This window comes from Thalassophryne amazonica, chromosome 18 (assembly GCF_902500255.1).
Source record: "Thalassophryne amazonica chromosome 18, fThaAma1.1, whole genome shotgun sequence".
NCBI lineage: Eukaryota > Metazoa > Chordata > Actinopteri > Batrachoidiformes > Batrachoididae > Thalassophryne > Thalassophryne amazonica.
The window spans coordinates 66,873,240-66,886,500 of NC_047120.1; the positions used below are offsets into that span (position 1 = coordinate 66,873,240).

Here is a 13,261-nt window from a genome sequence, read left to right on the forward strand (position 1 = left end):
AACAAGAAGGATGCGGGCTGCTGTTAAACGCCATAGAAGAAGGAGAGGATCCGGTGTGCCCTGTTAGCTTTTAGCTTAACCCGCTTTAACATGAGTTTTGTTGGTTTGTCGCAGTTTTTACCTGTTCAGGTGAATTACGGTAGGGTCAGTGTCAGATTCGGTGCGGTGGACGGATTTATTTAAATGGACGTACTGCGGGCGGGTTGACGGCGGCTGGAGGCTGAAAGCAGGTACTAAAGGACAAGTTGTCATCAGTATATTTTTTATTGTAATATTTATATGTCTCATCAAACGTGGTGATATTTTGGCTAAAACTGTTAGTGGACACAATTTCTCGAAGTGCCTCCGTTGTCAGAATGAGATTCTAAACCTCTCGAATTATTTTTTATCTTGTATGGTTTAGGTTTGGGATTCGGATTAGAATAAGGATCTTGGCTAGGGAATCGTTTTTATAAGATATATAAAATATTCGAAAATTTGAATAATTCCTATGCTGCCAGACCACAGTTTTGCGCACTTCCAGGAGTCTTGCGCAGTATAGTTAGTTCAATTCGCAAATTGCACAGCACATGTCCACCAGACATATCGGTGCTGCTTCTGAGGTCCTGCAGAATCAGCAACAGACCGTCATGGTGAGGAAATAGAAGACAAAGTTCTCCATTTACGCTCTTATCCTCACGTGCCGTGGTCATGAGCTTTGGGTAATGACCGAATGAACAAGATTGTGTATACAAGCAGTGGAAATGAGGTTCCTCTGTAGTGTATCTGAGCTTACCCTCGGGTACAGGGTGAGAAGTTTGAATATCCAGGAAGAACTCGGAGTAGGAGCTGCTGCTCCTTTGCATCAACAGGTGGTTCCTAGTCATCTCCCTCGAAAGGTTTACCAGGTATGTCCAACTGGGAGGAAGTCCCTTGGAAGACCTAGGACATGCTGGGGGGGAATTACATCTCCCAGTTAGCTTTTGAACACCACAGGATTCCCCAGGAGGAGAGGACTTGGCTGAGGATAGGAAAGTGTGGAATGAGCTGGTTGGTCAACTGCCAATGCAACCTGGAGCCAAGTAAGTGGCAGAAAGATTTCCAAAGGGGCAAACGACACCGACAGCGGAAGTGTCAGTTCCATTTTTGGAAGGGTGCTGCATGCTTCTGGTGTCTGAACGATTCTCTCAGTCTGATGTCTCGACCACTTGGCAACCTTGCAAATTAGTGTATCTTAAAAAATTTTAGGATTTGAATAAGGGTTAGTGTTAAATTCTTCTAAAATGCATAAAATTTTGGAAATTTGAGCAATTCTTCTGCTTCTGCACCACAGCTTTGCACACTTCCAGATATCTTGCAAGGGGGCTTGTTGCTTACGTGCAAATGTGTCCACAAGATTTCAAATCTCTGAACCATTTTATTATAAATCACTATGATTTCGATATAAATATATAAACAAATCATTTATTCCAACTCCTGAAGTTGAGAAATCATGCCAACGTTTACAGTGCATGTTGTTGGTGTCGTTTCATTGCAGTTCTGAGCATGTCATATATTTTTTTTTCAACTCCTGTGATGACTGCCCTGTTTACTCATTAATTTCTTGCTAAGCTAATTTTTTAAAAAGTTACTTCATTAAAGGTGAGTAGAACATGATGATGTTTGACTGCTTAGAATGTGTAAATATGAGGGCCAAAAATGAATAAATAAGAAATGAACTTAGGCCTTACTGTTCCTCATTAATAGCTCTCATTATTTATGTCATCCCATTTTGGATAACGAGGCTGACCTGTGTAACCTCTACTCGCTTTCTTGAAATGGCGTCCCGGGTTCAGGTAGCCACTTTATTTACTTCTTAGGAAACTCATCTCCCTCTTATTGGATTACTGCTGCGTGGTGCCCTTCCTTTGCTTTGAATTATTAACAGACCTTTAATTGTGTAAACTGAGGGGTGTAGGTTCTATACCTGATAGCCCCGTGTCGTAGGGGTGACGTGTCACACGGAGGATGCTCTTGTCTTTATTTAAAATGCTTTGGATGAGGGAGTGCTCTTAAGAGCTCTGGCCTCTTATGTCGTGGCTGTTTCATTTTCCCGCAGTTACTTTCTCTCCTACACAAATAATCTGAAAGTTTTGGCCTGAGGTGACCTGTTTTGGAGACAGCAGAATCAGACAACAAATGGAAACCATCAGGCTGCGCTATGAGGAGCTGCTGTTTTATGCAGCTTGTGTTTGTAACTGCTCGTGTGCATGTCTATTTGTTTGCATGTGTCTGGAAGGGAGAGTGTGGAGGAGAGGAGGCGGTGGTGTTGGCGGTGTTGTACGTATGGGCAGCAGCTGGAGGTGGCAGCTCTCACGGGCCATGCGACTAGTGCTACGCTGGTGTCTACCATGCCAAAAGTGGAGAGAAAGCCGTGGTGTGGGACCCAAACTGTGGAACAGTGGCTGGTTCTCGGCATGGTGGAGCTACAGCAAGGTGCTGCTCAAATCTCTGTATTACAACAGTCTCACCGACTCGGACACTCTGCTGGACTGTGCTTTCGAACCCATCTACTGGATCGTGGACAATGTCACCCGTTGGTTTGGAGTGGTGAGTCTGTGGACGTCCTCTTGTCTTCACCTCAAATTAGGGGTGTAACGATGCAACTATTCAGATTTCCTACAGTGAACCATAACATCATTCACGGTGTACTCATACTTATTAAAGCAAATTGAGATGGGTGCTTGAATGTTGCAATGTTAAAGAATTTAAAAGTGTATTACTAAGTAGTATAGGATACTCACAGAGTACCTCTGCTAATGCTGAAAAGTCTGTATGCTGTTTTCCAGAGTATAAGTTGCACCTTTTGTCTGTATTGCCAACTCTTTAATTTAGGATTTGTGTGCATTGTTGTAGTAAACTTTATATTATTGGCATTTATTAAATTTAATTATATTTAATATTAAAACATTCAATATTATATTCAACATTAAATATTATTTAGATCACTGGTTATTGTAATTATTATGACATCGGTGTGTGAGTGTGTCTGTGAGGCATAATTGTAAAGCACTTTGAGCTTCTGATGCAGATTGAAAAGTACTACATAAATGCGGTCCATTTACTATTAATAATAAATACTTTTTTCTTGGTATTTGAGTCACACCTGAGTAAGTTACAGGATCTCAAACTAGGACAAGACTGTGTGGCTGTTTTACCAAAGTAACAGTTAAAATAAAAGGGAGCATCACATTAACACTTAATATGTTCCAGGAGATCAGTACATCGAAATCTGTTTCAGTTTGCTTTCATCTCTGTCCAACTCTTTACTAATTTTTAATCTGCTGCACTGAGGAAATGCTGTGAAGTGTCCACCTGCACGCACGCACGGTAACAGTTAGTGGAGGTGGAATTTGGCTTTGGCTGGTTGTGTTACTCTGTTTCACATCACGTAGTTGCAGATGTTCTTGTAACCTTTTCATCACCTGCTGTGAGAGGATGCATTTGTGACAGTAGCGTTGGTAGAGGAACCGACAGTTTACTTGTGTCATTACTTGGCGCAGCCCTTAGGTGGTACTAAATGTTTGAGATACGTTGTTTTAAAAACAAATGGCAGGGGGGAGTTCAAATGCCAGTGATCACATGACCTCCTTGGTAGAAGTAAAGAAATGGCCTTTAATAATTTTTGGTGTCCTGGCTCCGCCCCTTTGTGTGAATCCACCTTTAGAGTTTGTGGTTTCTGTTCCAGGAAAGACTCAAACCTGCTCACTGAGTTTCAATGGAAAAAAAAAAAAATCATTAATTTTTGATTAACTTTGCAGAGAGATAACACATTCAGTAAAAACATTTAACATTCATTATTTAAATTATAATTTAAAAAGGTATCAGACGTCTTACGGAGGTGTGTGTGTTGGATTATTATAATGAGGTAATAGTACCTGTGGACAATGCACATTTGACCCAGGTGACCTTCACCCAAATAATTTCCTTCTGACTAACCTTGTCAGGGCAGTTCTGGAATACACTTGTGCCATATTTAGTAAAAATTGGGTTTAAAAAAGTCTGGGGTCAACCTTCATTGACACACCAGGTTTGATAGAAATGAGCATGACCTTGACCTGAATGATTGACCTTTGACAAATCTGGCAACACCATACAATTAGGGTATCTACCTCCAGATGTGTGTAGAGTTTGGTACAGACCACAGTGAAGAACTTAAATATGACCTTTAACTCCACTCACCTTGACCTTTGCCACAACATACCCTTTAAGGGTAATTCTGGGGTTGACAGTCATCCACATGTTGTTTGGTGGAAATTGGACAAAAGACCTGGGAGGAGCAGGGGAACAGACAGACGGACAGACAAACTTTGCTCAAGTAAAATTATGATGATTTCATTCAAACAGTTAAAAAAAAATGTAAAAATCCCCGAACGTTTTGTTTAATCTTGTAAAATGGTGATGGCCTGTTCTAATGTCATGTTTTTTTGCAGGTTCTTGCAACATGCAAAGCAGAGCTGAAGCAAGTTGCACATGAAGTGAAAGTCGTTTGCTTATTTATGAAAGACAAAATGTCAACAGTTCCAATTCAACTTCAGATGAATTCATCTGCATTAATTTTTTAACGTGCCACAAAGACTTAACACATAACGCTGTCCGTAAAGCTCACAACCAATAAAACCTGCTTTGTTTATGCACATACAGAAAAGTGATGAAAGTTGAAAAAGTTTAACTTAAGGACTGTCTGTGTTAACAAAACATAGAGCGCCACGGAGCCAAACGTGGTGGGATTTGTTTTCCATCGCTTTATTTTGGTGATGTTCTTTTGCAGTCAAGTCTTCTCACCTTCTTCTTCTTCCTCTCAGGTGTTTGTCTCTCTGGTTGTCCTGCTGATGACCTCAGTGCTGGTTATCGTTTACCTGTGCCTTCTACCCACAATCCTCAGCACCTACCCCGTGCACTGGATCGTCTGGCACGTCTGCTGCGGCCACTGGCTGCTCGTTATGGTGGTGTTCCATTACTACAAGGCCACCACCACCTCGCCAGGACACCCGCCCAAGGTACCAAGAGCCCCCCACCCACCCACCCACACACACACACACACACACACACACACACTGATTAAACATTCAGACTGATCCAATAAAAACACGAACGAGTCAATTTTAAGAGAAAGTTGACTGATGGATTGGATGATGGAGAAGAAGTAAGCTGTGCCCATCAGCTTTGATTAGCGGAGCTAAAAACTGGTTAAAAATTGGGACCAAACACGCCCTACAGACAATGTAACACAAATAAAAATAAAACAAACAAATCACCTTCCAGACTTTCTGTGCGTGTCACTTTAAATGGAAAGGAGCGGGCCACGCCTTCTGTATTGTGGGGGAGCAGTGTGATCTCCTGTCAATCATATGGGCGTTTGTCAGAGCAAACGTGCTAGGGGGGCAGTTTGGTGACATATCAATCAATCAATTTCTTTATATAGCGCCAAATCACAACAAACAGTTGCCCCAAGGCGCTTTATATTGTAAGGCAAGGCCATACAATAATTAGCTACAGTGGGAAGGAAAAACTCCCTTTTAACAGTAAGAAACCTCCAGCAGAACCAGGCTCAGGGAGGGGCAGTCTTCTGCTGGGACTGGTTGGGGCTGAGGGAGAGAACCAGGAAAAAGACATGCTGTGGAGGGGAGCAGAGATCAATCACTAATGATTAAATGCAGAGTGGTGCATACAGAACAAAAAGAGAAAGAAACAGTGCATCATGGGAACCCCCCAGCAGTCTAAGTCTATAGCAGCATAACTAAGGGATGGTTCAGGGTCACCTGATCCAGCCCTAACTATAAGCTTTAGCAAAAAGGAAAGTTTTAAGCCTAATCTTAAAGTAGAGAGGGTGTCTGTCTCCCTGATCTGAATTGGGAGCTGGTTCCACAGGAGAGGAGCCTGAAAGCTGAAGGCTCTGCCTCCCATTCTACTCTTGTAGAATGGGAGGCAGAGCATATGTCACAAAAGTCTAAAATGAGCCATTTCATGCTGCAGAATATGACCTCTTTAATGCTCATAATACATTGGAGATTTGTTGACCAATGTTGAGAGACCGACTGTGAAAGATTACTGTATTGACAAAAAAAAAAAATAATGAGTGTTACTTTTAGCTGCAGCAATAACATTCTTCTGCTGTTTTTATTATTATTATTTTTTAATTTGTTTTTCTTTTTAGGACAATGTTCACATTCCCTCAGTGTCTATCTGTAAGAAATGCATCACTCCAAAACCTCCCAGAACGCACCACTGCAGCATCTGCAACGTGTAAGATCACAACAGCAGCGACGTCTGCCGGTGTCACCGACTGACGGTCCCCCCTATAAATCAGTCCCCCCCTGCCTTCACTGTGCATGAGGCATTCCGGAGCGTCAGCATCGTCATTTCTAAGCGTCAGCTGTGATCCACCAATCATCACCTCATTTCTGCTTCAGACTGCCTCCAGTCATCATCTGTCTCAGCGACAGATATCTGAAGCTTTTGTACAACAATCATTTCCACATAAATTCAGGATTATTTCATCATAAAAGACAGAGGAAGCGATCAGAGTGCCGCAGCAGCACGGCAGACGTCTGACTTGCAGCTGCGCCTACATCATTTCGTGCATCAGTGACAATAAGAGGCGATTATGGCCTCATTTCTGCTAAAAACTGACTTTAGAATGATTTAAGATGTTTTACTTTGTCATCTGATGGTTAATAATCACAATATTCCCTTTGGGTGAACAGAGTCCATCTCAGACATGCACATGAAGGCGGGGGGACCGTTTGGTCTGCAACACTGGATCTTTATTTTTTTTTTATCTCCGCTAATGTTTTGTTGTCAACATTATTTTAAACTGATTTCGTTAAACAGAGTCAGTCTGGTTTTCTTGGGCATTTCAAGATATGAGAATAGAATAGTAGTCAACAAAAGTAGACAGATTTTCTGTATGACATATTGAGCATGTTTGCATGTGAGAAATAATCTAACACTTGGCACCTTCATTTTCCAGGTGCATTTTGAAGATGGACCACCACTGTCGTATCCTTCCAACACCAAGATTTTGTGCCACTAGATGTCGCACTAACACCAGCATTTCAGGACCAAAACACCAGCTTCCCCTCAGCCTCTCCTCCCCAACCCTCTCCTTCTTCAAGAGGAGAAAACATCAGTGGAGGCGTTTTTGCAGTTCAAAGGACTCTATAAATGCCGTGCACTACATGTGTGCATGCAGCTGGTGTGGCAATAAAAACAAGAAAGTGAAAAGCTCAGATTACAACACACACAGAGGGAGCGCTGCTTCATTCTCGGCACATAGCATCATTACACTGCTAAATCTTTACATTGGAAGTGGTAGTTGGCTGATATTATTAATTTTTGTTCATAGCAGCTTTTAAGCATCTCATGTTTTATATCCCACCTTTGTGATTATTGAACTAAATGAGTTTCCAGCCTGGTTGAACAACTGCGTTGGGCATTTCAACCATCGCTACTTCTTCTCCTTCTGCCTCTATATGACGCTCGGCTGCATCTACTGCAGCGTCAGCAGCAGGCACATGTTTGTGGACGCCTACAATGCCATTGAGGTGAGACTCTGCTGGACGTTATCACCTGCTCCATTATGAATTCTTTCATGTAACACTGATATTTTACACTGCAGAGTTCCTATCAGGCCACGCCTCCATCCTACACCTTCAGAGAAATGACCACTCACAAGAGTATCATCTTCCTCTGGGTACTGACAAGGTCAGAACGCTTCACCCGGCGTGCATCATGTTTATGAAATAATCATGTGGTTGATTAACAGGATGCAGTGTGTCCTCCCTGCAGCTCGGTGGCAGTAGCTGTGGGAGGGCTGACCCTATGGCACGCAGCGCTCATCAGCAGAGGGGAAACGAGCATAGAACGTCACATCAACCGCAAAGAGACCAAAAGACTCAAAGAGAACGGGAAGGTACACAAAGTTATACATGTTCTTTTTTCCCAATGAACTACAAACGAAGGCACAAGACCAGATAAGGTCATAGATCATGAGTGCAAAACAGCCATGAGCAAAAGTCTGAATATATATATATATATATATATATATATAAAAACCCTGCAAACTGCTTTAGTAAAGTATAAACAGAAAACAAAGCAAAGACACAGAGTAATTGATAGTTATCGTAAAAAGTCCCGTCCTCCATACGTTTGAATCCTTCTGGCCACATTACTGACCTCCGTACGTGGGATCGAGTGGCACAGCTGTGCTCGATGGAAGCCTGAGAGACATCTCGCAGGAAAAACACAAACCTCAGTGTAAAAGTGGCAAATTTGCAAGAAAACAAAACAAAAACATTTTTTTAAAGCTTATAAACTGACACATTTGTAGCAAAAAGATCAGAAATTGAAATAAGTCAAGATTTTTTTTTTTAATTTATTTTCCATTTAAATAAATAGTTGCTGTAGAGTCTGTGGTTTCAAACCCTCCTTGCAAGACCACTTAATCAGTTGGACATAGGATTTAGGTTGGAATATCCACTGGCTAACTGAATCCAGGTTTCTTTGGGTTGCTGTTTCGTGTGTGCGTATAATCAAGTACAAAACCATTTTAAACACGAAATACAAAATACAACATATTATAAATGTCAGACATGAATCTGTGGGGAAATGAATAATGCAGTATTTATTTTATAATAAAAAAAATTGACATTTTCCCCAAGAATTTTAACTACAGTGAGTCCATGAGGATGTGGATTCTGTAACCATCCTTTCCCAGAACCAACTGGAAACGTAGTTGCCAGTTTAAATTGCCATGACTTCTCCATAGAAACCAAGGTGTACTGCAACCTGCCACTAGATGGTGATAGTTCAATTTTTCCCTGCAAATACTTAGTACCTGAAAATGTTTTTGATGTTGCCTCTGTTCTTGTGCAGGTTTTCAGAAATCCGTGTCATCACGGTAAAATGAACAACTGGAAGATGATGTTCGGTGTGGAGAAAATCAGGTGAGTTCAAACAACACAAAACGATTGCGCCTCTCCTGTGGACTGCCTGCTTTGTCCACATTTTGACCCCTGACTTCTGAAACAGACTACACGTTTGATGAGATCCTTTTGTTGGTTCCAGTCTTATTTCATCATATCTGTCCGTTTGGTTCTCAGTCACTGGTTTACGAGGGTCCTCTTGCCCTCCGGCCATCTTCCCAGTGGCGACGGCATCGCGTGGGACTGCACCTTCACCCGACGCGACCCGATGGCCATCTGACCCTTTTAACCTCGCCAGTGTCGGCGTGCACTCGTGTGTCGCAACATGACTGATGTGAGCTTTGATGGTGCAGCCAGACTGCAGACATAACCACCCGTGACTCCTCAGGAAACCTCGCCACCATCTGGCGTTACTCTGCAACTGCAGCCAGCGCCGCCCCAAGCGAACGGTGCTGCTGGACAGCAACGCTTCAAACCCTCTCCTCTGTAAACACAGGACATGAAGACGGCATTATGTGTTGACTTTTTAAACAGGACTGTGGCCTGAGGTGATTGGCTGCTGCTGTCTTACTCCGCCCACCCATATGATAAATGCTCCAGTTGTTCAAATTAAGACACTCATTTTTTTTTTTTCATCAGCTTGTGAGGAAAACACTTTTATTTTTTGATTTATAACATCATCTGATCTTTTTCTACTCTTTGCTATGTTTTCTTTAACTTTTTTATTAAATTGTGGTAGTTTAGAAATGTGCACATTTATTGACAGACGTGTCAAAGTTTACACCACCGCTTTTTTAAACTAAGTGCAGTTGTCAGGTGTGGCTTTTGTACATAGACTAGGTTGAGATGGTGCCAAGAGAGAAAAGTTTGATCCATAGATTTTAATATCTGATTTGAATCCATCTATTTAAAATTATGTGCTCATGAATTATTGGCTGCCGTGTCCAGCCTGTAATAATAAAGTGCAAAGTGCTGCAAGATTTTTTTACTTCTTGAACAAATAATTTCCACCCCAATTTTTCATACATTATGAAAATTTTTTACAGAGGATTCATATGCTGAGGGGTAAGAACTGATTCAGTTTTCAAGGTCATCAGTCAGGAAAAAAAAAAAAATCTATCCTTTAATAATGGATGAATTTTCAAAAAATTCATAACTGTCAAAAAAGATCAGATTTCTTTCAGTTATGTAGGTTCATATCCTTTATCAAGTGAAAGTTTGAGCCAGATTACAGATTTTGTGGCCAATTAAATTTAACATTTAAAAACCCCATTTAATGTATATTTTACATTATATCTTAAGCAAATGTGCCCCACTCACTCTCATATTTGTAAGTGAGGTGCAGACTGACACTATCGCCTGACAAAGTTTGATCTGGATTGTGGATTTTGTGGCCATTTGAATTTAATATTGAAAAGTCCATTTGTTATACATTTTACATTAAAGCTCAATCAAAAGTGCCTCAATCACGCTCATTTTTCTGTTATGGACTTACCTACGCCACCAACAATGGATGGAGATTCCAATTATATGCCTTTTTCTTCCAGTTATCAGTCAGAAACAAAGTGCCAAAAATCAATGACAAATTGTGCACAGCAGAGATAACCAAATGAAAATTATCTGAAAAAGAATTCAGAAACTGAAAAAGGTGGGGAAAAAAACCCCTGACAATGCCAGAAAAAAAATACTTTGATTCAAGTGCATGAACTAAATACATCCTCCTGACATTTGATCACATCTAATTCAGCTTATGAGAAGCCATTTATAACAGGATTTTGACCTTAAATTTTTTCCAAAGTAAAATTTTGTGCAATTGGGAACTAGTTTTGGAGGTTTGCACTCTAGTTTATACTGTGCCCATTTGCTTTAAATACTGAGAAGAAGAAAAAAAAAAAAAAAAAAAAAGCTTCACTGTGGTGTAATGTCACTGGTGTGTAGGTTTAAAGGAGTGAGGTGTGTTGGGAAGATGACGGAAAAAGGAAAATAGTCAAATATTTGATTTTGAACCTTCGGATGTCGATGCCATCAGCAAGACCTCAGGATGAATGAGACAGAAGTCCTGTTACCATAGAAACACTTTGATGGGAAAAAAATTACTTTCACTTTGATCAGAATAGACAAAACTACATTTGAGATACAAAACGTCATTGAGGATTTATTTATGTTCGAGAAACACTCGCAGCGTTGTTCTTGTTAAACTGATACTTGATTTTCAGGTAACAATCAATGACTAAAAACATGCTTAAAAAGAAATTACCCAAAAATCTGCTTAATTAAAAGAAAACCTTTAATGACATCTCAAGTGTAAATTTTAAATATTGTCTATGTTCTTGGCATAAATTGTAGTATTAAGTTCATCCAACTTTCCTGAAATGCATCAACAATCATTTCAATAACAGGTGAACACAAGGCAGGAACTGAACAGTTTGTCCACATAATTACAATCTTAGGCCATTTGAATGATAACGTTACGTAAAATTACTTTTATAATCTCACTGAAGGCGCGACGCTCCAGACGCATCATCACGCTGTAAGCCATCAGAAAACAGGCACCGTCACATTTTCAGGCCCACACAGTAGCACAAATCAAACACACCCGCGACACATTCAGACGTGCCGCTATCAGAGGAGCAGATTTTGAATGGCTGCTCAAAAAAAAAAAAAAAAAAAAAAAAGCATCTGCCGTCACTTCTGATCACAAACTCAAAGTGCAGGAATAAATAAAATCATCTGAGGTGTGAAGCATCAATACAATTGTGGCAAAAAGGTAAATGACCAAAACATCTTTTATACCGTGTGACTTTTTGTCTGATAGTGAAACATGAGACGTCACAGAGTGACACCTCCAGTGCCAAGCTTTTTTTTTTTTTCCTTCATTTTTTTTTTAAACTCATGGAAAGTTGGAAGAAAGGCAGAGGAAACAGTATAAAAAGATGAAGCTTGAGTAGGAAGTTGAGGCATCTGTGGGAGGGACAACACAGGTTTCACAGTCAGAACCTGGGTCTGGAGTTCGGATTTCACACATTCATCACCTTTCAGGTTTACACAAGACGGCAGGATGTGAAGGGCGGCTGAGGCAGAAAATCACCTTCCACCGGGACTTCCAACAAGGAACCTGTGAGGACAAAAACAAACAAACAAAAAAGACCTTTTTTATTAAGAAAATCCTCCACATTACCTGGAGCAGCAGGCGGTGACTCCGCCTCCTCCCGCCTTTCATTCACCAGAGCGAGCAAAAAACAAGGTTCCAGGAGTCTAAACATTTGGCTATTATTAAATAAAAACATGCAGCTGACTTTAGCATGTTTTGCAGGATTTCTGAGACTAACACGTTTGTTATGAGACAATTACGTTTAGATTTATTATTTATTAGCTGCTTTCCTGCTCAAAGATACTTTGCTTTTGTTTTTGTATATTGCTTTTAAAAAAAATCCTCAAGTTTCTTCCTCTTTAAAATGGCACAAAATAAAACGTACCATTCTGCTCGCGTCTGAACCGCCTCCTTCCTCACCAGCCTCTTCTTGTCGTCGAGGGGACAAGCCAGAGCTCGAAGCACTCGAGCCCGAAACGGCAAGATCTGAACCACACACAAAATTAAAAGTAAAAAAATAAATAATAATTCATTCAAATAACTCTCATTCTGACAATCACTGGCCAACATTAATCTATGCAACTACTGCATTTTCTGGACTACAAGTCTATAAGACTAACATTTTTTTTTATTATTAATTTTGGGTGTCCTTTTATTCAGAAGCAACTTTTATATGGGGGAAAAATGCATTATCATTTATAGCCACAAGATGGCACCATCCAAAATAAATGAAAGACTATACTCTTGAATATAAAAAAGGGAATATAACCTTCATACTACTCAGAACACTTGCTTGAACGGTGTGAGGCAACAAGAACAGCAATGGCAGTTCAGCCAGGCCAAACTAAGTCTATTAGCTCTAGCCAATGTTTTATGAAAGTTTTCAAATGTTTAATTACATTGCATATTTACCTCCCTTATGATCATCTGCTTAGTGGTGACAAAAAGCAGTTTACTCAAGTTGTTTGTGATTCGTACTATACCATTAAATAGCCTGTTAGCTTCTGCTTACTAACGCAGTATTTGCTAATAAAAAGCCAATTAAATTTACTTTGCTTCTTGTTGTATGCAGTAACATGTTTCAAAAATAAATGTGACATATAAAGCGGTGCGACATGTACCTAACCCCCCCATGGTGATGCATTGGACAGATGCAACTTAGAGCCTGGACAATATAAAAATAAAATTACATGACATAAAATAACAATGCATAATCTTTAAGATG

At 40.4% G+C, this 13,261-nt stretch overlaps 2 protein-coding genes across 3 annotated transcripts in view; one reads left to right on the top strand and one right to left on the bottom strand.

Moving 5' to 3' along the window:
- The first annotated feature begins 46 nt into the window (after window positions 1-46).
- Window positions 47-9,923, top strand: zdhhc16b (zinc finger DHHC-type palmitoyltransferase 16b). Its single transcript, XM_034194256.1, has 10 exons — window positions 47-230; window positions 2,258-2,568; window positions 4,824-5,018; window positions 6,176-6,264; window positions 6,992-7,020; window positions 7,432-7,565; window positions 7,640-7,725; window positions 7,810-7,933; window positions 8,896-8,966; window positions 9,123-9,923. The coding sequence occupies exons 2-10, from the start codon at window positions 2,305-2,307 to the stop codon at window positions 9,223-9,225; spliced, it is 1,095 nt and encodes a 364-aa protein (XP_034050147.1). The 5' UTR covers window positions 47-230; window positions 2,258-2,304; the 3' UTR covers window positions 9,226-9,923.
- Window positions 9,924-11,215: 1,292 nt separating this feature from the next.
- Window positions 11,216-13,261, bottom strand: part of mms19 (MMS19 homolog, cytosolic iron-sulfur assembly component) — a 29,579-nt gene continuing 27,533 nt past the window's right edge. The window contains exons 30-31 of one of the 2 annotated variants that reach the window (XM_034193531.1): window positions 12,422-12,522; window positions 11,216-12,060 (exon numbers count right to left, since the gene is read on the bottom strand). In XM_034193531.1, coding sequence (XP_034049422.1) covers window positions 12,030-12,060; window positions 12,422-12,522 — 132 coding nt within the window. In that variant the 3' untranslated portion in view covers window positions 11,216-12,029. The remainder of the gene's footprint in view (window positions 12,061-12,421; window positions 12,523-13,261) is intronic. The other variant, XM_034193532.1, reaches the window with a different exon arrangement.

Bases quoted from the DNA above. Each gene is read 5' to 3' on its own strand.
- zdhhc16b (XM_034194256.1), top strand. From the start codon at position 2,305: ATGGGCAGCAGCTGGAGGTGGCAGCTCTCACGGGCCATGCGACTAGTG. The intron at 2,569-4,823 runs GTGAGTCTGTGG...TCTTCCTCTCAG, and splicing joins TCACCCGTTGGTTTGGAGTG to GTGTTTGTCTCTCTGGTTGT. The intron at 7,726-7,809 runs GTCAGAACGCTT...TCCTCCCTGCAG, and splicing joins TTCCTCTGGGTACTGACAAG to CTCGGTGGCAGTAGCTGTGG.